The 23,975-nt window shown below is 37.2% G+C and overlaps 1 protein-coding gene across 3 annotated transcripts in view; it reads left to right on the top strand.

Annotated features, from left to right (window-relative positions):
* Nucleotides 1-3,089: 3,089 nt before the first annotated feature.
* CEP126 (centrosomal protein 126) overlaps nucleotides 3,090-23,975 on the top strand; it is an 85,193-nt gene continuing 64,307 nt past the window's right edge. For 2 of the 3 annotated variants that reach the window (XM_054438895.1, XM_054438898.1), the window contains exons 1-2: nucleotides 3,090-3,512; nucleotides 10,727-10,846. In XM_054438895.1, the coding sequence (XP_054294870.1) occupies nucleotides 3,385-3,512; nucleotides 10,727-10,846 (248 nt within the window). In that variant the 5' untranslated portion in view covers nucleotides 3,090-3,384. The remainder of the gene's footprint in view (nucleotides 3,513-10,726; nucleotides 10,847-23,975) is intronic. The other variant, XM_063671377.1, reaches the window with a different exon arrangement.

Genomic DNA, 23,975 nt, shown 5'->3' on the forward strand with positions numbered 1-23,975 from the left:
CCTGTGCCCTTATTCTTCATCCAGATATTTGAATGGCAACCTCTTTCCTTCATTCGGACCTATGTCCTAATTTCCCTTCCTTTGGGCCATTTCCTGAGCACCCTCTCACAATGTGAGATAGAAATGACGTTGGTCTCCATCCCCCTTCACTATCCCACTTTCCATGTAGCACTTTTCACTACCCTAATATGTTCTAGTTGGGAAGAAAAATAAATATAAGCTTCATGAACATAAGGACTTTGAAGTTTTATTCACTGTATCCCTAGCACCTAGAAAGTGCTTGGCACATAGTAGGTGCTCAATATATATTTCCTTAACAAAAGAAGGAATTGTTTTATGGTTTCAAAGTGTGAAAGAATATAACATTATATTTAATTCAGATGCCCCTTCTGATAAAAAATAGGGATTTTAGGGTAATATTCTTCTTTACTGCTTGAATCACAACTGCCTTTCCTGTCAAGAGATGAAGTTTATAAAATCCTCATGTTTTTTATTATCCAAATATCTAATCCTAAAGCCTTTTTCCATAAATAACACTGACAAAAAAGTCATGACAAAATCAAGCATCATGATGTTCAGAGCCCCTTGGGCCCTGCCTTTCTATAAGAATCTAGCATTCTACAACTTAAATAGAATGTGGAAAACCCACTTAATATTTTGAAGAAATAAAGAAAGAATTTAAAGGTCAAAAAAACCTATGATTAAAAAAAACTGGCAACATTGTTTGAAATTTCTTTTCTTCTTGTTACTGTAAAACAATATTTGAATGAAGAATAATTATATAAGTCTAAACTGAAATAAAATCCTAAGCCCCCACTGACTGAAGAGACCCCCTCTTGGCCAAGGGGACCCTGGGAAAACCTTAAAACTGAGTTCCCAGCCATAATGGGATGGAAGGTCAGCTATGCCTCATTATATCCTCTTCCTGTTGTAGTTTAGACACAATTGACCAGGATTAACGTTAAAATAGAGATTAACGTTAAAATATTGGTGGCAATAAGATATCAAATGACAAATAGGACCTAAGGCCGTGCCAGGCAAGGGTTGTCGTGCACTCCTACACTTAAGGAACAAACTATATTTAACTTCCACAAGTTTTCTGTTTTTCTCTAGCAGCTAAACAAACACTGGCCTTGAGATAAGCAATAGTAAAACAATCGTAGCTCACCACCAGACACTGACTAACTGACCCTCTGTTCCATAAGCCATAACTACAGCTGTGACTGGACAAGAGATTGATTTCAATAACTTTCTCCTGATGAGAAGACCACCAACCATGAGGTGGTTCTGGCCAGTTTGAGGAGACTGCTCACTTGAGTGCCTTTGTGTCCTAAAAAAAATTTAGACATAATAGGGCCTAATTGTAATGCAATTAAATGTTAAGTCTCCAGCCCAAAATGAACACGGGTCATATGTTACATTCACGTTTGTTCAATATACATGCATCAGAACTACCTTCATAAATATTCATAGCTCCTCCTATATCCTATAAATTATGTATGTTTAGCCAACTTTGCAGCATAAATCTCCTACCTCAACATCCCTCCTTCAAAGTACCTGCCTCTCTAGGCTTCAGTTGGAGGCACACTCCCAGCTTGTGGGATGGCCCTCCTTTCAGGCTGTAACCCTTTCCTCTCCTTTCTAGATTCATAAATTACGTGTTTTTTTAAGTTAACATAAGAAAGGATTTATAGGCAATTGAGAAACCAAATTATGCTTCTTAGTGCTAATATACCAAGTCACAAAGCAGTGAGATGCCTAGGACTTACGAGACCACAAACTAATAATATAGCAAAAGCTGGACTTTTGGAAAGCTAACCATGCCTAAATATTCCAAATAGCAACCCTAATATTCTCATATTCATCTGTACTTTGCACTGCCCTACTTTGCTCAGATCACCCATGGGGAGACAAACTTGTGATGATAGCAGTGGGAATAGAATCAAGGCCATTGCCTGTGGCTAGGCCAATTAAAAACTTGCCAAGATAACCAAGTGTCCAGTTGTATACATTTAGCTTTTCGTGTCAGAATTGTATATTTTATCCTGTTGGTATGCTCCTGAAGGAGAGTTCATGTGTTTTTCGCCTTAAATCGAAACTGGATTTGTTGTGGCACTTTAAAATCTGTCGCCAGTGTACATTCCAATGTGAATCATTGCAACCAAGTTTGCAAAGATTGTTTTAAATAGTTTCAACTGAAAAGTTTATTATTTGAACTCTTAAAATGAACAAATTAATTCACAAAGGCAGAGACATTTGAATGGTGGGTGAATAATCTTTATTTGGTCTGTACTTTCTGCTTCCAATCTGGGAATTTTTCCAAGAAAACACTGACTGAAATACAGTCAGAATTTATATGTGCATTTACATTAGGCTCCAACAATAAGATTCAGCCTTTTTCAAAATTGTCACTTGCATAGCCAATAAACTAGTGGCTCAAAAATCCATTTAATTTTCCATACTTCCCAAAACCATTTCAATGCGATGATCTCTTTTGGCATATCTTCCCAAGAGATTGCTAGTTTTGCTGTGATGGTCCATTTCCAGAATCTGGCAGCAATGCAAGAACCATTAGGAGGCTTTGAAATGTAGACCTTATAAGTAGGGCAAAGGCAAGGAAGACGACTGCAGAGGGAATGCCAGAAGCATTACCGAGTGGATGAGAGAATGCAGGAAAGGAAAATTTCCACTTCACAAAGACATTTTAAAGAGACGGTGTTTGGGGATGGTGATGCCACAGAAAGACTCACAACTCAAAATCTCACAACAGGATTCAGTAGTTTAACAAATTCAACTCCAAATTGTCCCCCAGACAATCACTGCAGACTCCTCCCGGTGGCAATTGCCTGTATCTGAGGATTTTACATCTGTCTTTCGTCACTGTCGGTACTGCCACAAAAACACTCTCATAAAAAGGGAGGCAGAACTGCATCAGGCTCTAAAACACCACTCAGCTCACCCCTCTCGCAACAACCCGGGTCCCTAGGTATGCCTGGGTTGCCACCCGCCGCTCGAAGCTGGCGGGGCCGGCGGAGCCTGCGATTGGCTGCTTCGGGCACATCGTCCCGCCCCGACCTGTAGCTCCTCCCAGGTTTCCGTTGTCAAGGACGCGGCGTCGGTTGTTGTCAAGATGGCGGCTGCAGGGTTGCTGCCGCCCCGTCTGCTATTGCCCGGCGAGGTCGCCGCTGCCTCAGCTGCCATCGCCACTACAGGCACCAGTGCCGCTGCGCGGGAGCTAGGGCTGTCGAGGCCAACCCTTCCGCGCCCGTGACGCGGGGCCTGAGAGACGGAGTGTAGGGAGGGGCCGAGCAGGAGGAGGAGGAAGCCAGAGCTGCCATGAGGGAGGTGCTGGGGGCGAGCAGAGAGGCGGCGCTGAAGTGAAGGATGCTGGCGGGGAGGCCCGGAGCCCGGAGCGCGGTCGGGGAACTGAGCACTGAATCATCGGACAACCTCGACAGAGCCCTCCTCGGCCCTCGGGAGAGCGGCGGGCATCACCGACCTGGCGCTTACCTGTATCCTTCCCAGCCTGTGGCTGCCAGGGTAGTGATGTTGAAAACGGGGCCCATCTTTTTTCCAATTAGATTCCCATTACCTTTGACGCAGGGTGATCAAAACTAGCAAGTCATCTTAGTGCAGATACTTCCTTTAGCAACTGTCGTGTCTCACCTTAGACCTGAAATTATACCATTTTATCTAATGCTGTGGCTGCTTCCCCCCATCACCCTGTTATTCTACTCCCATTCTTCAACTTTGTAAAATTTTTGTGAATTTTAAAACACATCAACTGCGTATTCTGTGGGGATATTTTTTACCTTCTAGAATTATGCCATTATGTTCTTTACTTACATGTTAACTACTTCCTGATTTATCGTACTACTTGGAGAGAGAAATTACACAAATAAGTAAAATGTTTTGCTATCCTAAAGAGTCCGTTTTAACAGTTATCCTAACACAGCACTAAATGCATTTACCAGAGCTGCTAAAGGCTACACAGTTTGGTAAGTTGTTTTGTTTTCCATCTCTGCCCAGTCTGTTGTCAGAGCGACAGAAGGGAGGAAATGAGAAACAGGGGACCTGGACGCTTTGCAATCTGGATTATCTCTGACTTTTCTCGAAGAGTTGGTTAAGCCTACCTTTGATGTTGCTGTTGGTTGCATTGTAGAAAATGGAAAGAGGAGAAGTATTTTGTTATCAAAATCTGTAAATCACATTTATTCCTTTAGAGACTGTTGTGATGATTAGGATTTAACCTTTGTATTCCCAAAGGACTTGGTTGGCAATGATGGTGTTGTGTAATCATCTTCATTCTTGTCAGAGATGGGTGTCTTCTCTTTCCAAGTTAACTCTGTTTTCTTATCCCCTTTGTCTCCAATTTCTAGGATGTTCTTTGTACTCTGTTACAATTTTAGCAGCAAGTCAACAATTTGTATTGAGTGCCTGCTCTTTGGCTGACTCTTCTAGGTTCTAGGGATACAAATCTAGTGAGGAAGACAAGTGTGTATAGAGCTTCACTAAAAGTAAAATGTCTCTTCTCCGATCATGCTTTCTCCAATCTTCCATCCCTTCAGTCTTTTCTTTCTTTGGGCAAGTTCTCAAAATGGTAGCTTGCAATAGCTGCTTCTAGTACCTCTCATCTATTCATTATTAACCCCATTCAGTTTGGCTTTTGCCCTTGCTGCTCCCCAAAATTGCCCTCTTAAAGGTTACTCTGAAATGAATACAATCATTTTCTGTATGGATTTAATTCTGGCCTCTTGACATTATATTTTCTTGGACACAACTGCTATTACACGACCCTGATTTATCTCTAAATCAGAAAATAGGGAAGTATTGTAAATGGCTCATTGAGAGTGTATTTTCTGTTATTTTCATTAATAAAATGGTTGTAGGCCTCATTTTTTAAAATTTATGTGGTATAAATTTTTGATACAAATGCCAAAGAAAATATTCATAAATAGAATCCAGCAATACTTTGAATGAACACGACCAAATAGACTCTATTCCAGAATTAGAATGACATTTCCTATAAAGAAATACAACACTAAAAAATATCCTTAAAGGCTAAATATATAGTTAAAATTAGGCAAGTTATAAATGAACATTTTAATAGATGACCAATAGACTTTGATAAAATTCAACAACGTGTGTGTGTGTGTGTGTGTGCTGGTTTATATATATTTTTGCTAGTTTGTATATGTGTGTATATATGTATGTTTAGATAATATATATTTAAATTGGAACAGAGGAATTATTTTTGAACATAATAAAGATTATAACACTAAATCAAGAACATTATGTTTGCTAGTTGGAAAAACACTAAAGCACCTTTTATATAAGTTTAATTGGAATGTTCTTTGTGTCTATAATGTTTCCCATTGGATACCTAGTACAGAGTAGGTGCTCAAATTTACATGACTAAATGAAAAAAAAGGAAAGAAAGCAAATGAAAGGACCATAGTCTTAAAATAAGCAAGTATGTGGTAACATTTACATTTCAATTTCAAATATGAACATGATACTCAGAGGCCATCTGGCTTTCTGTTGAAGACATTTTCTCACTGGAGTCAGAATTTTCTGACTCTAAAGGTTATAAAACAACAAAACCTTATAAAGTTTATTTAATTAAAATTAGCTAAAGTCCTATCATTTCAATCTCTTTTTCTCTTGAGAGTTCAAATAGAAATAGAATTTTTTTTTTTAAAAAAAAAAAAAGGAAGGTCTCTCATGTCCCCTTATACCTGCCTTTTTTTCCTCATAAATATCTCTAGCCTTCAACCCTCCCATTTTATCCTAGCACCCACCTTGCCTCTCCTTTCCTCTCCAGTTTATACCTTATTCTTAACTATTTGAACTTTCTCTCACCAACATCTTTGGCTATTTGTACCCCAGTCATTCTGTCTCAGCCACTCAATAACTACCACAGTCCTGTTCCTTTACTCCTTCATGCAAATAATAAAAATGTTGTCAAAGAAAAATCACAAAACAATACAGATTGTACCACTAAAGATTGATGGTTTCCAGCTTCACCTAAACAGGAACAGGGTTCTTTCTTTTTCCTATTAATGCCTCTGCCAGGTCTCTGTCACCTTCCATCACACTTGATAGACTGTCTTACCATTTGATAAGACATGGATGCCCTGACAGGTCTCTTCCAACAAGCAGCACAAACTCACACACTCCCACCCACCTGTCTTTTTTTCTCCAAGGCTCACTGATGGGATCTTACTTTTACTATAGAAAGTGAAGTGAACCCATTCAGCTGGGCCCAGTGGCTCACATCCGTAATCCTAGCACTTTGGGAGGCCGAGGTAGGCAGATTGCTTGAGTCCAGGAGTTTGAAACCAGCCTGGGCAACATGGTGAAACCATATCTCTACAAAAAATACAAAAATTAGCTGTGTGTTGTGGTGCATGCTTGTAGTACCGTCTACTTAAGAGGCTGAGGCAGGAAGATTGCTTGAGACTGGGAGGTGGAGGTTGCAGTGAGCCAAGATTATGCCACTGCACTCCAGCCTAGGCAACAGAGTGAGACCCTGTCTATAAATAAATAAATTGTATTTTGCTAATACATACATAATAAAACATAGTTTTGTACCTTGTGTTTCTAAAAGGTACTGCCCCATGGTCATGAGATTTTGAAACTTAGGTACATAATACATTTCTAATGGCATATACATTTGTATAACCCCCTTAGGAGCCAAGTTTTCTATAATGCACTAAAAGATATAAAAATGCATATGCCTTTTGTCCTCATATCTACCCCAGAGAATTTTCTCCAAGGGAATAATTCAGCAGGTTTTTATTAAATCATTACTATATTCTAAGAACCATGCCAGGCGTGAGAGTTACAGAAGTGTAGAGAAGACACTTAACGATGTACTCATAAGGTGTCATCAAGTCATCTAGTAGAGGCTAGATAAGGCTTCAAGGGAAGGAACTGCTTGAGATGGCCCTGAAAGGATGAGTAGAGTTAGCCAAGCATGTGCCAAGAGATAATGGTATGATACATCACGGGTTGTTCTGTTTATAATTATCTTAGTGTGTCTGGGCATAGGATTCATACAGGGAAATGTTAAGAAATACAGTTGAAAAAACAAACTATATTATAGAATGGTTTATATATAGGTCCAAGAACTTTAGAATTTTTCATGAAGGTGATAGGGAGCTTTTGGAGAACAACAAAGAGAAACACAATCAGATTTGCATTTAGCTGACTTTGTGTAGGTTCAAATAGAGGTTTAGAGTAAGATGAGTTAGAGGAGCACTGTAGTAGTCCAAGCAAGGGATTTAGAGTACCTGAGTTAAGGGAGAGGAAGAAGGTACAGTAGAGGAAAAATCAAATCAACATAGCTTTAATAGATTTGGGAAAAAAATGGGTTATATAATACATAGTTATTTGTGATGGCAACATTTTAAACAACCTAATTGGATAAAAGACTAAGTTGGGAGAGGAGAAGTGAGGATAGAGTGGGGTAGAATAAGCTATGCTTTAAAATCACATGTTACAATCCGTATTATTCTTGGTTTTGTTTTTTAATGTTAAGTATATAAAAATTCCCTTCTTTTGGACAGGTATTTAGCAGTGTTTTTTATGGAACTCATACCTTTACCATACAGCTTGTGTAAAAAACAAAATTTAACCAGCCATCTAATTTTTTTAAACTTGAATACCATATTTGAAATGATACAAAAGCAGCAGGATTCTTTATATTAATAATTAATAATTCAGCAGGAAACATACTATACTATTATACTTATATATAAAGTAGAAAATCATTTGGTTAAATTGAAGACTATATAGTTGTCAGAGCATTACAAACATTACATTTGTGATTTTCTTTATGCTGTCATGATGAGACTTCCTACATGTCAGAGAACAGAACTCTCTCCTCCTTGCTTCTCACGTAAGCCAAAGCATCTTCCTACCCTCAACCTCAGGTTGGCCCTGTGCACCCTGAAAGGAAGTTGCACTTTTCTTTACTGCCGAGTTGTCACTTTTAATACCTAGCCATCTTGTTGAAGTCTGGCTCTTATTAAAGTATTCTATCAGAGAATAACAGTTTTTCTGTGCTAGCAAAGAACCAAATTTTCTTCCCTTTTGGTTTGATTTTTATAAATCCTTTAAAAGAAATCTTTAAGTAAAAATATGTTTGTGAGTGTGTTTGGGTCTTTGTCTTGAAGTAGTGTAAAATTTTATTTAAAATGAAGGTAAAATGAATTATGGCCTATGGTATAAAGATGGTTAAATAGCAACATAAAAGAAAACAAGCCCCCATCAGCAAAGGTCTAAACAACAAAATGTTCAAATAAACCTGTTATTCTGAAATATGTAATAATAGAGTTTCTTTATAATATTGATGCTGAAGCACTATAGGATCCTGAAATTAACATGTTGAATTAACAAATTATGTACCGCATAGTTTATTATTGAGTGAATTTCTTGTATTCTGTTTTACCATTAATAATCAATTTATGAGATTTTTACAATCTTGATTAAATGCAGCTTTTAAAGAGAATTTTGAACCTCCCTCTTAGTGTAAAAAGTTTTTAAACAAGCTGTTTGTTCTAAAAAAGACAAGTAGATGTGCCCTACAATCTGTAACTTCAGTATAATCTCATATATTTCTACATCTAATGATGAGGTACTAAATGTGATTACATGGTAATTGAATGAACTTTTTTTTTTTTTTGAGACAGAGTCTCGCTGTGTTGCCCAGGCTGGAGTATAGTGGTGTGTTCTCAGCTCACTGCAGCCTCAACCCCCTCCAAGCTCAAGTGATCTTCCCACATCGGCCTCCCAAGTAGCTGGGGCTACAGGCATGCACCACCACACCTGGCTGATTTTTGCATTTTTTGTAGAGACGGAGTTTCACCATATTGCCCAGGCTCATCTCAAACTCCTGGGCTCAAGCAGTCTGCCCACCTTGGCCTCCCAAATTGTTGGGATTACAGGTTTGAGCCACTGTGCCCAGCCAAATGAACTTCTTTTAATTCAAAATCATTAAAAACAGAAGACTCATGAAAAACAGAAAATTACTCTGACAAATTTGATAAAGATACTTAATCATGTCAATTAAAACACAACTAAATAAATTGGAGAAATTACTCATACTGCTACAACTTATTTAAGGAGAGTTTAATTTTATAAAATAAATTTCAAATGAACAGGTGATTAGGATAACCAAAATATTCCTCTTTTTCTCTGACAAGCTTCTGGATACACAGATGACTATACATGGTTTTCCTAGTGTTTTTTTGTAACCACTAAGTAAGTCACTAAGTAAGTAACTAAACTGTATTCGTAACCATTCTAGTTATATTGCTATTTGATTGTTTAATATTTGAAAATGTACTTTCCTACTATAGATTAAGGGATCTGGTGAAACATTTACTTCATCTACTTTCTGTTAGTGAAATACAATCTTCTTATTTCATTTTCTTATATTCATGACTATGAAGGCAACTTGTTAGTGAGTACTCAAATATCTGTGTAATGAGGCCAAGCGCGGTGGCTCACGCCTATAATCACAACACTATGGGAGGCTGAGGCTGGTGGATCACCTGAGGTTAGGAGTTCGAGACCAGCCTGACCAACATGGTGAAATCTCGTCTCTACTGAAAATACAAAAATTAACTAGGTGTGGTGGCACATGCCTGTAATCCCAGCTACTTGGGAGGCTGAGGCAGAAGAATCACTTGAACCCGGGAGGCAGAGGTTGCAGTGAGCTAAGATCATGCCACTGCACTCCAGCCTAGGCAACAGAGTGAGACTCTGTCTCAAAAAAAAAAAAAAAAAAAAAAACTGTGTAATGAATGAAGATATACAGTCTTATCTGAGTTCATGATTTCTGTCTTATCTGAGTTCATGATTTCTTTTTTTTTTTTTTTTTTTTGAAATGGAGTTCTCTCTTGTTGCCCAGGCTGGAATGCAGTGGCACAATCTCGGCTCACTGCAACCTCTGCTTCCCAGGTTCAAGAGATTCTCCTGCCTCAGCCTCCTGAGTAGTTGAGATTACAGGTACCCACCACCACACCCGGCTAATTTTTGTATTTTCAGTAGAGACAGGGTTTCACCGTGTTGGCCAGGCTGGTCTCAAACTCCTGACTTCAGGTGATCCACCCGTCTCGGCCTCCCAAAGTGTTGGGATTACAAGCGTGAGCCACCACGCCCAGTCTGAGCTCATGATTTCTAAAAGTAGATTTTTTTCTCCAGGAAAAGCGAGCTATATCTTAAGTTCTAATACCAAGTCAGATTTTTTTTTTTTTTTGAGATGGAGTCTTGCTCTTGTCACCCAGACTGGAGTGCAATGGCACAATCTTGGCTCACTGCAACCTCCGCCTCCTGGGTTCAAGCAATTCTCCTGCCTCAGCCTCCCAAGTAGCTGGGATTACAGGCATGCACCACCACGCCCAGCTAATTTTTGTATTTTTAGTAGAGATGGGGTTTTGCCATGTTGGCCAGCCGGGTCTTGACCTCCTGACCTCGTGATCTGCCTGCCTCGGCCTCCTAAAGTGATGGATTACAGGTGTGAGCCACCACACCCAGCCCAATTTTTTTTTTACATAAAATGTTTGCCAGTCATATACTAATGTGGGCACATACTAATTATTCCACAAAAACTATCATTACATCATTTGCATGAGGCTATAGTTATATTTATCATATAGCACTGACAGTCATCCACTAAAGATGTAGACCATTGTTCTTAACTTAATGCTATCATTAGAGATATGAAAATCCATCTGGAGAAAAATTTAGAAGAAGAGCGCCAGATATTACTGCAGCAACAAAAAATATGTCGAAATCGAGCACGTAAATATTTTGTGGAGTCAAATCGGAGAAAAAAGTAAGTAATTGCACTTTATTCAGAAGTATAGAAATTCAAAGTCAATATAAAGTAATAGTTTCTCTACTTTGTAGCACTTTATGAAGCTAAGTCATGGCATTGTTATCTGTGAAACATTGATCAAGATGATCAATTTTTGGCTTTGTAAATTTTATTATTGTTTTCCTTCCCAAAGCACAAGGGTGGTGGTGTATTATCTAGGTCTCTGACAGTAGCAGTCTTTTTTTGTCATAGAACAGCTTATTGCATTGTCATATGCACTTCTTAAAATGACTATGAAATGTATTATCTTCTTTTTTTGTATCATTTCTTGATGATTTTAAAGTCACCAATTAATATTTAGTCTTTCGGTATATAGTTTGAGTTTGATTTGTTATTCACTTCTATATAATTTTTCTATATCTGCCACTTTTCATTCGTTCAATCTGAAAAAATGGAAAAAATATGAATGATGGTATAAAAATTGGAAAAATATGAATAATGGTAGCAATATGAATAACAGTAGAAGGGGTAGAAATGTTTTATAAGTGAATGCTGGAAAAAGGAGCTTTCTAGGGTGAACTAGAAACTATAGTAAAGTAAAAGTACAAATTGTTCAATCACTGCTTAACATTTTTCAGGGTGTTTTTTAAATATTAGGCTTTTTTTGAGACAGAGCAGTTATGCCATTCTTTAAGTGTTGTTTTTGCTACCTTGTCCATATTTCTACAATATATGAATAGCAGAAAATCCCTAGAGTTTATTAACTACATCACTGGGCATATGTTACAAATCCCATTTGGGGAATAAAAAATTGTTTACCTATAATTTTTGCCTGGCATTATGTTTCTCTTCAGATTAACTTTTTTATTGTCTGACGTAGTTGAAATTATTTGCTGAAATTTTGAATTTTATTTTGTATGTATGTGTTTCTGTTTTTCTCCTACCTTTGGGCTCCTGGCATCTATAAACGGCGTGTGACAGGTGTTTAATAAAGATGAATAATCATATGTTGAAAGAGTAATGGACTTTGGAGTCAGAGATCTAGGAAATACTAGCTCTATGAATTAAAGGAAGTCTGTTTAATGTCTTTAAGCCTCAGTTTTCTCATTTATGATTGGAATTAATAACATCTATTTCAAGGGATTTTGGTGTAGAGCAGAAAGGGTAGAAATAAAGTGGAATATTTGAGAATACATGTAAAAATATCAGTGTCTGACACATAGGACTTATTTTTCATTATTAATGTTTGTCAATTGTTTATTTTACAATAATCAACTTTGTTTAATAGCAAGCCTTCATGGAATTTTATTAATAAATTTTCTATTTGTATTCTCTCATCAAATGTAAGAATTCTGATGTAGAAAATAACAGAAAAGAAATCTTGCTTTAAAATTCTAAGATGCAGGACATTTTCCAATACAATATTATTGTTTTTTATTTTCTGTTACCCTAAAGTGCAGTGTAAAGATACATAAACATTTCTTTTAAAACACTAATCATTTGTCTCTGTATTTCACCTTCTATAAGGGGGCTGAATTATTTGTGCACATCCGAATTTCAGAAGCTGTCTATGATTATGGTCTTCTTAACCATGCCATTGTCTATCAATTTATACTTTTTACATCATTTAAGTTTATGCTGTCCACTTACATTGTGGTCACAGAGGATTTTTTTGTTTTGTTGTTGTTTTGGGGGTGTGTGTGTGTGGTTTTTTTGTGGTTTTTTGTTTTGTTTTGTTTTTTTGAGATGGAGTCTCAATCTGTCACTCAGGCTGGAGTACAGTGGCACCATCTCAGCTCACTGCAGCCTCTGCCTCCCAGATTCAAACGATTCTCCTGCCTCAACCCCCCGCATAGCTGGGATTATAGGCACGCACCCCCATGCCCGGCTAATTTTTTTGTATTTTTCGTAGAGACAAGGTTTTGCCATGTTGGCCAGGCTGGTCTCAAACTCCTGACCTCAAGTGATCCTCCCACCTCAGCCTCCCAAAGTGCTGGAATTATAGGCGGTTTTGGTTTTTTTTTTTTAATAGTATTTTCTTCAGGTAGAGACAGTCTCCTGCCATTTGTCAGTTATACGCTGACATTGTCAGTGTTATGTGTCCAGCAGAAGTCAAAGGAAAATGTTCCTAGCATCAAGTTCTCTTTATTTTCATTAGTTGCTTTAAATCACACACATTTTTATTTTCTTATTATTTATTGCATTTCTGTTAGCCAATATTTTTCTTTCATTGTCTGCTTTTATCACATCCTCAAGTTTTCCATTCTTTCAGTCAGTATCTATACAATGGAGTCCCCTTTGTTTCCCTCCAAGTCCCCTTTGTTTCCAGCTCCAGTAGATACTGGTTATCTTTTAGGCCTATTGCACAACTGGCATCCCAGAACTTTCTTTTATTGCTCTTAGGAGTTGGAGCCATAATTTTTGCCTCTCATAGCATCCCTTTGTTTGTTTGTTTGTTTGTTCGTTCTTTGTATTCCATTAGTTTGCTGGAGTACATCCTCAAGTTACTTTCTAATATGCTTCTTTGTAGACCAAGCAATTTTAAGATACACACACACAAAGGAAATAAACTGGCTTATTTCCTACTTTTTCAGTCCACCAACCAGAACTATCTTTTGGTAAATAAGTGAATGTGCATTTATTCACTCAACATGGAGAATTCAGTGAGCACAAATGATTTGACATTATGTCATGAAAAGAATTTATTTTGTTAATCTATTCTACCAGTAAACTTTAGAAAATGGCAATAATCTGGCCGGGCATGGTGACTCACACCTGTAATCCTAGCACTTTGGGAGGCTGAGGTGGGTGGATCACAAGGTCAGGAGTTCAAGACCAGCCTGGCCAAGATGGTGAAACCTCGTCTCTACTAAAAATACAAAAACTAGCCAGGTGTTGTGGCAGGTGCCTATAATCCCAGCTACTCAGGAGGCTGAGGCAGAGAATTGCTTGAGCTCAGGAGGCAGAGGGTGCAGTGAGCCAAGATTGCACCACTGCACTCCAACCTGGGCAACAGAGTGAGACAAAAAAAAAAAAAGAAAGAGAGGGAGGGAGGGGTGGGCAATGATGTGATTAATGCAACTTCATAAGGCAAAGAAATTGAAATAAATTTTAAGAAGTAAAGAGCTCAAAGGGAACATTCAGATCGTTATAAAACATTATAATACAGGCACATAAAAGCTCAGATGATGAGACAAAATTCTATGTAATTAACTGGCAGAATAAGAGAAAAACACGACAAAATGGGGAAAATTGCGCAGTGAAGAAGAGGAAAGAATACCAAATGACAGATGAGGGACAAGTACTTTGGAAGGGTCACTAAAATCTACAATAAAAAAGATTCCTTAAATATCCTAGAGGCAGAAAAAAATACTTAGAGGATCAGCAAAATACTTGGTGGACATGAAGTGTGAGGTAGCTACATTATCTGTTTGTGAGAATGATGGAGTTTGGAGTCTCTCATAAAAGCATTAAAAAAGTACTCCTAGAGTAATTAAGAAGGAATTATACGTTAAACAATAAGTCATATTTATTGAACCTCCATAGATATATATGCTATAAGCTGAAAAAAAATAGATTCAAATAATTTTAGATATAAATTTAAAACTGTCAATATCAATAGGTCTAAATATGCATGGGCAATACATCCATACTACATACATTTTTTTTTTTTTTTTTTGGTTTTTTGTTTTTTGAGATGAAGTTTTGCTCCGTCGCCCATGCTGGAGTGCAGTGGCATGATCTCGGCTCACCACTATCTCCACCTCCTGGGTTCAAGCAATTCTCCCTGCTTCAGCCTCCCAAGTAGCTGGGATTACAGGCACCCATCACTATGCCCAGCTAATTTTTGTATTTTTAGTAAAGACGGGGTTTCGCCACGTTGGCCAGGCTGGTCTTGAACTCCTGGACTCAAGTGATCCACCCGTCTCAGCCTCCCAAACTGCTGGGATTATGGGCATGAGCCACCGTGCCCAGCCATCCATACTATATTAAAGAAAATTTGGATATTTGGAAGTTATCTTTGACTATTTAAAATGTTGTTACATAAGACAGTCATTTATTCACTCAACTAATATTTACTAGGAAACCCCAAGGTTTCATATTGCAAAGGATAAAAAAATAAAAACATGATTTCTGTCCTCAGATTACTGATAGTGAAGTAATAAAAGATGGCAATGCTATGCAGTAAGTACTACAATAGCATCACTTACGAGATTCTATGGAAGCACATGCCATAGACTTAAACGACAAGAAAGAATTCCTGGAAGAACAAAGTCTCTTGTATTAGTTAACCAAGAGTTGGCCAGGGAAGATGAAGAGGAAGAGAGATGTTTTATTTAGAGAGAACAATATGTGAAAAAGCCTAATGTTATGAAATACACGACAAAAGTTGTATGTGGCTGATGCATGGGAATATGTGGAAGAGTATCAGGAGATGAAGTACAGTGTTGATAGTACACATGTTATGAAATAACTTTTATGCCAATCTAAAGAAATCAAAGATGCTGTTGAAGGAATAAAATCAGAGGAGTGTCATCATCAGATTTATATTTTAGCTCATTATAGCAAAGGGGTAGAGGATGAATTGAAAACAGGCTGGAGGCAAAGAGTAGAGTAGAAAGCTGTTATAATGTTCTAGGCAAGAAGATGGCTATGGAGGTGGAGCTGGATGGAGTAGATAGGATCAGTAGGAGTCAAGGATTAATTATAGGTGAAGCATAAACAGCATTGCCAGAAATGGAATTCTTGTAGATTATGAAAACTTTATTTTCACATTTTAACATAAATTTTTTTAAAATACAATGCATATTTCTATAATCTTTCATATAGTTTATGATAAAAGTGGTTTGATCTTTTCTTCATGCCCTACAATCATTATTATGAGCATTAAATATTCTCCTCCGTTACATTATTGTACTGCCTTTGAGCTGTTAAGCTTTATTTAGGCTATAATAAGTAGCCTGTAACAGTTAAGCTTGGTGAGTTCTTGCATTGAGGATTATCTATCTTCTTGTAATTTCTCTTTTTAAAATTAAACTGTTGGCTGGGCGCAGTGGCTCACGCCTTTAATCCCAGCACTTTGGGAGGCCAAGGTGGGTGCATTACTTGAGGTCAGGAGTTCAAGACCAGCCTGGCCAACCTGGTGAAACCCCGTCTCTACTAAAAATAAAAAAATTAGCCGGGCATTGTGGCGCGTGCCTGTAATCCCAGCTATTCAGGATGCTGAGGCAAGAGAATCTCCTGAACCTGGGAGGCAAAGGTTGTGGTGAGCCGAGATCATGCCACAGCACTCCAGCCTGGGTGACAGAGCGAGTCTCCATTTAAAAACAATAATAATAAATTAAATTAAACCAAATTAAACTCTTTATTTTGAGGTAATTGTAGATTCACAGGCAATTGTAAAAAAGAGAGAGATTCCATATACCTTTTACCCAGTTTCCCCCAATGATAACATCTTGCAAAACTATATAGTACAATATCACCACTAGGATAATAATATGTTTACAGTCAAGAACACTTCCATCACCACAAAGATCCCTGAAGTGTTGTCCTTTTATAGCCACACCTACTTCTCTCTCAGTCCCACCCCCTGGAAATCACTAATATGATGTTCTCCATTTCTACAGTTTTTTTCATTTCCAGAGTCTTGTATAAATGGGATCATACGATATATAACCTTTGGGGATTGACTCTTCTCAGTACAATTCTTTGGGATTCATTCAAGTTGTAGTGTGTATCAGTAGTTTTTTTCTTCTTATTGCTGAATATTTTTTATTATTATTATTTCATGATATGGATGCACCAGTTTGACCATTCACCCCTTGAAGGACATGATATAAAGTTGATAAAAACATTCACATACAGGTTTTTGTATAAACGTAAGCTTTTATTTCTCTGGGATAAGTGACCATGAGTACTCTGGTTAGGTCATATGGTAGTTGCCCATTTAGTGTGTTTAAAAACTGCCAGCTGTTTTTCAGAGTATAAGCATGATCTAGCTTTTCCTCATCCTCACTAGCATTTGGTATTGTCACTATTTTTTATTTTAATCATTCTGATAGGTATGTAGTAATATCTCATTGTGGTTTTAATTTGTATTTCCCTAATTGCTAATGATGCAGATTATCTTTTCATATTTTATTTACCATCTGTTATCTTTTAGTGAAATTCTCTTTACATTTTTATTCATTTTTAATTGGACTGTTTGCTCTTTTATTATTGAGTTTTGAGAGCTCTACATATATTCTAGATACTAGTCCTTTGTCAGATATGTTGTTTGTAAACATTTTCTTCTACCTTGGAGATTATTTTTCCATCTTCTTCATAGAGTCTCTTCCAGAGCAGAAGTTTTGAATTTTGATGTAATTCAACTTATTGGTTTTTCTTTTTATGGACTCTGCTTTTGATGTAAAGTCTAGGAACTCTTTGCCTAGCCTTAGTTTCTGAAGATGTTCTCCTGTGTTTTATCCTCAAAATATTATAGTTTTACGTTTTACAGTTAAGTCTGTGATCCAGTTTTAGTTAATCTTTGTATAAAGTCTCAGATGTGTACCAAAGTTTGGAGGTTTTGTTTGATAGTTTTTTGGGGGGTGTGTTTTGTCTCCAGATGTCCAATTGGTCCAGCATTATTTGTTGAAAATAATGAATTATTTCAACATAGCTTTCCTCTATGAATTGTTTTTTCACCCTGTCAAAAATCAGTTGAGCATATTTATATGCATCTGTTTTGCGGTTCTTTATTCTGTTATTTTTGTGTCTCTCCCTCCACCAATACCCCACAATTTTGATTACTGTAGCTGTATAATAAGTCTTCAAATCATGTAGGCTGATTCTTCCCACTTTATTCTTTTTCAAAATTGTTTTACGTGTTCTAATCTTTGCCTTTGAATATAAAATTTAGAATAATATTATCTAAACCTGCAAAAATTGTTGCTGGGAGTTTCATAGGAATTGCATTATACCTGTGTATCAATGTGGGATGGGGAAAACTGACATCTTCACTATGTTGGATCTCCTAATAAATCTACTGAGTTTTTTTATTTCAGTTGTTGCATTTTTTAATTCTAAATTTTTCATTTGATTTTTCTTTATATTGAGTCTTTATATTTTCTATTTATTTTCTGAGACTATTTTTTCATCTACAAACATGCTCATTGAAGCATTTTTATCATGGCTGCTTTAAAATGTTTGTCAAATAATTCTAACATTCCTGTCATCTTGATGGTGGCATAGGTTGATTGTCTTTTTTCACTAAGTTTGAGACTTCCCTGGTTCTCAGAATGACAGGTGATTTTCTATTGAAACCCGAACATTTTCACATCCTATTATGAGATTCTGTGACTTATTTAAACCTTCAGCTTTAGCTGGCTCTCCCTAACACTGCTCTAGCAGGGGAAGAAGGGTTGCAGCCTCATTATAGACAGATGGAGGTGGAAGCCAAGGTTCATCACTCAGCCTCTGTGGACACTAGACGAGTACGACAGTTCTTTATTACTGCTGAGCAGGAGGAGGAGTTCCAGCTTCTCACGTGGTCTCCATTGATACCACAGTGGAGGTGGCCTTATTACTGCTGGATGGTAGTGAAAGTCATGTCTCTCTGCAGGCTTCCTCAGATACCACCGACTATGGAGAGGTAGGGCACCTCTTCCTGCCGGGTAGGTGAAAGTCCAGACTCATGACATAGTCTCTACTAATACCAGGATGAAGAGAAGACCACATTACCACCAGGTGGAGATGAAAGCCAGGCGTTCTACTCAGCTTCTCTGACACCATCCCTACAGGAGGGTTGAGGGCACATTGTTACAAGGGAGGCAAGGATAGAAATCTAAGCTCTCCATTCAGTCTTTTCCGGCTGGATGGGAGTGGAACCACAATTTTCTGTGGTGTATGGATGGAGTGGCAGGATTTTTGCCTAAGTTTTCTGTCTAGCTAAGCTGATCTTTTCCTTATCCTGAGGCTAGAGAGAGCAAGCTTTAGTTAGGACTTTTTTTTTTTTTTTTTTTTTTTTTTTGTCTAAGCTTGTTGATACTTCCAGGCTTCCAGTTTTTTTCTGCTCCAAGCCTGGGATATATGAAACAAAAAAGAAAACCCAGAGAACTTAATCACCATGTCCTTCCTCAGGCGCCAAGGTCCCTAGCCTGCTGACCTCCTGTTCTTCACTTCTCAGAATCTTCTTATGGGTGTGTGTTGGGGGTGGGTGATGTGTAGTTGCCCCTTGGTATCTTCTGGTGATTGGTTCCAAGACCCCCAGGGATACCAAAATCCACAGATACTCAAGTCTCTTATATAAAATAGTGGAGTATTTGCATATAATCTACACACATCCTCTCATATGCTCTAAATCTTCTCTAGATTACTTATAATAACTAATACAGTGTAAATGTTATGTAAATAGTTGTTATACTATATTTTTATTTGTATTATTTTTATTGTATTGTTGTGTCCCTTCCAGTGGGTTTGTGGTCTCGCTGACTTCAAGAGTGAAGCCGCAGACCCTCGCGGTGTTTGTTACAGCTCTTAAAGGTGGTGCGGACCCAAAGAATGAGCAGCATCAAGATTTATTATGAAGGGTGAAAGAACAAAACTTCCACAACATGGAATGGGACCCCAACGGGTTGCCCCTGCTGGCTCTGGTGGCCAGCTTTTATTCTCTTATTTGGCCCCGCCCATGTCCTGCTGATTGGTCCATTTTACAGAATGCTGATTGGTGCATTACAATCCTCTAGCTAGACAGAAAAGTTCTCCAAGTCCCCACGCCACCCAGAGGCCCAGCTGGCTTCACTTCTCATTGTTATTTTTATTGTTTTTTCCCAAATATTTTCAATCCAGGGTTGGTTGAATCTATAGATATGGAACCCACAGACATGGAGGGCAAACTGTATATATCATGCACAGGTGTTTTCGTTGTACTTAGTGGGAGAAATAGAAAAAGTATGTCTACCTCCGTTTTTCCAGAAGCAGAATTTGTGTCTTTTTGATGTTAGTATTTCTCCTTCTAGCAGCTCCTTCACATTTTTTTAATATTTCTAATACATTTTTACCTACTAAATCGAGGGATTTTGTTAGAACTGAAATCTAAGAATAGTGAATGAGGACCTAAGGCAGCTTGTTACAAAACTTTTGAGCTTTAGTTAATTGATATGTTTCTTTTCACTGACACCTCAACCTTTAGAGAAATGAGATACTTCTGTATTTTTCCTTTTTATGATGTATATTACTAATTCTATGAATCTTTATTGTTTGAGTGTTTTGCCGTGTGATAGTGTACTGAGCGAAATTTTCAACGTTTCATTTGTTTTCTTTTCCAGTCAAGTGAAAGACAGTCTGTTGGAAAATATGATTTTCAATACATTCTTTTAGGATTTCAAATAATTTTATGTCTCAGTAAGCACAGGATTATAATCTGGGACACATGTTTCTTTGACAGGCAATGAAAACTCACAGTATATTATTGGGTTTAGTTTTATTTCTTATAGGCTTATTGTTGGCATTATTGTTTGTTAAAAATGGTATTTTTCATTTCTAAAAACCATTTATCCAACTGCATTTTTTAATTTTCAAGAACAATTTATCCTTATTTTTAATTTTTTAATTTCTAATTGTCTCAAAATATATTTAGCTTTACAGTTTAATATTATCATATCTCTAGAAAGTTGTAACTACCTAGATCTGAAATGTCGTTCCATCCAGAAAAAGGAAATGTATCACAAAAGGCAAGTTCTTCAGTTCTACATTTGTCTCCTGTGACCTCAGATACTCTAAATACTACTTCCTAGGTTCTATTGTTAAACTGTTGCCATGATGTTTATTTGCTCACTTCTCAAGAGCATTTCCAACAGATGAAAATGATACCCATAGCTGTAGACTCCTGGGAAACTAGAACAAATAGTTTGACATATAGCTGTCATTTGATGAGATGGCTCACATTGAGCCAAGGTGCTCTACGTGTTTCATGAGGCAGAGCTGCACATGTTAAACAGACCCTTCAAAAGTTGCTAAGGCAGACTGTGTTTCTTCTGCAAAAAAGACTAATTCCAGGGTAAATAGGAAGCAAAAATGTACTTTCTCGACTCTGAATTCTACAATGGTAGAGAAGCTTTCTCATTTTTATTTCCATTTCCTTCTATTCTCACAGCACTTACCAGTGCCTGGCACAGAATAATATAAAAGGAACTCTGTAAATAGTCGTTGAGTAATGAAAGAAGTATAGTAATCATCACTATAATTGCTTATTAAAACTTTTTATTATTGGCCTATCATTGAGTTCAGGAGTAGAAATGTCTGCTTATTGGTCACACTCCATCCCTGGTTTAATGTGGCTCAACTTAACACTGGCTTTATTTTCTACAGCCCCAGAAAATACTGTATGAAATTATTATTACTTTCTGTATACATTTTAGCCCAGAAAACCTGGCCACTGTGGAACAATATGAAATGACGGTGATGATAATTTGCTATCAAAATGACTTTTGGATAATAATAAGGAAAATACTACCTCTTAGCTTTGGAAATCTATCATTCATCATTGCCAAATATTGCTGAGTTGGTGGTTATTTTCTCAATTTCTCAAACATGCTAAGTTTTTTTCCCTCTCAATTCAGGGCCTTTGCACACTGTTTCTGCCTAGAGCACTTTTTTCCCCATTTTTAAAATGATTTGCCCCTGTGTATTTGGAGTTTTTTAGCTTAAATATCTCCAGAGAAATATTCCCTATTTACCTTATTTAAAGTGGGTTTCCCTGGCTCCCTATGTCAAACTAGAGTTTCTTTACTTCCTAGCACTTATGATAATTAGTAATTCTTTGTTTACTTGGTTTTGTTAGCTTGCCTCACTAGATAATAAATACTTGCCTGAACCATATCTGTTTTACTTACTGTTATATACCGAACAGATACATTATTAAATAAAAATAATAGATAACTGCTTTTAAAAGTGCTCTGATTATATTTGAAGTTGACATACGGTCAAACATTTATTAAATAATTATTTATTAAGCATCTACCAGGTACAAAGCATTGTGTTAGGAACAGGACTTCCAGAAATTAAAATTTCAGGCTCTGCACTCAATGAACTTGGAGAGTATGATGGGAAAGACAGACAGTTAAAATGCAATTAATTCTTTCATTCAACAATGCTATTGCATGCTGCTGTGTTCCAAGCCCTATGCTATGTGCTGACACAGACACTGAACTTAGGATACTTACAGTCTGATAAGCAATGCAGAAAAGTAAATAATTACAATTTAGTGAGATAAATCCTATGGTAAGGTTAAGCTTAGGGTTCCATGGGAAAACAAATTCGTGTTATGTGTGTAAGTTGGAGATGGAAGTGCTTTGAAGAAAAAAATTACAGAAAGGTTGTTACATAGTGTATACTCGTTTAAAACCAGGTAGAATCAGGCTTCCTAGTTTAGACTCCCAGTTCTTCCACTTAATAGTTATGTGGCCTTGCACAAGTTACTTAACCTTTTTAAGATTCAGGTTTTTTGTCTGTAAAATGCTTACCTCAGATAACTGCTGTGGGATAAAACAAGGTAATACATAAAAAATACTTAGCATTTAGAGTGCCTGACCATACTAAGCACTTGTAATGAGTGAGTATTATTTTCACAGGTCACCTTATATGTAATGACAAACTTTACTTTGCCAGCAGCCTTCTCCCAAACTTTCTTTCCATATCAGTCCCTAGCACCCTGATAGTATCCCTCTATCCAAAATATAAATGCCGGTCATGTAAATGCTCACATGCACAGTGCTTTTGGGAAGAAAGTAAACATGGAAAACTTTCACCCCCAAGAACCCCCCTCCGCCCGCCAAAACAATTAAGACTTAAAGCAATTGAAGATATATGATTATATTAGAAATTGTTCCTAGAACCCCAAGTTGAGGAAAACATGGATGAAGTAATTTTTTCGATATGTGATAAGGTCTCTGCTTACAGCTTCTGTTTTTCTCTATGATAAAGGATGTGAGAGGGAGGTGGAAGGTAATATGGAAAGTGTGAAGATACTCATAGATAGATACAAAGGACAAGGTGTCATCTTCGCTCTTTGTTGTCATTTCTGGCTATTGCTCTCCCTTTTCTCTAAAATCCTCCAGCTGTCTTCAAGCACATGCCATCAAAATATACTGCTTACCCCTACTTTTCCTTACTGCAGTCATCTATAGATCCTCTGTGTCATTCATTGAAAGTTTTAGCAGCTTGGCTGTTTTTGTCTCCCTACCATTATTCTAGCAATCATTCTTTGTGATTTTAGTATCCGCATAGACCATTCATCCAACCTAATGGTCTGTCATTTTCTTGAACTTCACACATTCAATGGCACATCACCTCAACTATTACCAGTTACTACTTTACCTCTAAAATCTCAGTTTCAGTTATCTCAATCTCTGATCTATATCTCCTATTTTTCCATGCCACTTCCTCTAGTACCCTGAATTCAACAGTTCTAAGACCCCACCAGGTCCTCCAATCCATTTATCTTTTTACCCTTTTTCTGTTAATCCCATCCCTCATATTCTCACTTCTGTTCCAACTGAGCTTCATACTCCATAGTTTATCATTATCATTCCCCAGAATATACCCTCAAACCTCTTGCAGTCAATCTCCACCCTTCATAGCAACCACTGTTATAATTTCTATCATCAGAGTTAATTTTTCATGTTGAGATTCATCCATGTATTAGTTCATTCTTATTGCCCAATGGTATTCCATTGTAAAAATATATTATAATTTATTTAGCCATTCTTCTATTGATAGGCATTGGGGTTGTTCTAATTTGGGACTACTAATAAACCTGCTGGCGGAAAGACAATTATAGCCAAAATGGTAAAACATGAGAGAATCCATAAGTAGGAAATCTTTTTGTGGATATACATTTTTATTTGTTCTGAGTAAACTAAAAGTAGAATTGCTAAGTCTTAGGGTATGTGTATGTTTAACCATATAAGAAGGTGTCAAACAGTTTTCCAAAAGGGCTGACCTTTTTTACACACCCTCCAGCATTGTGCATATGAGTCCCAGTGGCTTTATAACCTTCCCAGTCAGCCTTTTTAATTTTAGCTATATACTAAGTATAAATTGGGTTTAGTTTGCACTTCCCTGATGTGCCATTCCTAAGTTTTTTTATGAAATACCTATTCAAATA

The sequence above is a fragment of the Pongo pygmaeus genome, chromosome 9, assembly GCF_028885625.2.
Source record: "Pongo pygmaeus isolate AG05252 chromosome 9, NHGRI_mPonPyg2-v2.0_pri, whole genome shotgun sequence".
NCBI classification, from domain to species: domain Eukaryota; kingdom Metazoa; phylum Chordata; class Mammalia; order Primates; family Hominidae; genus Pongo; species Pongo pygmaeus.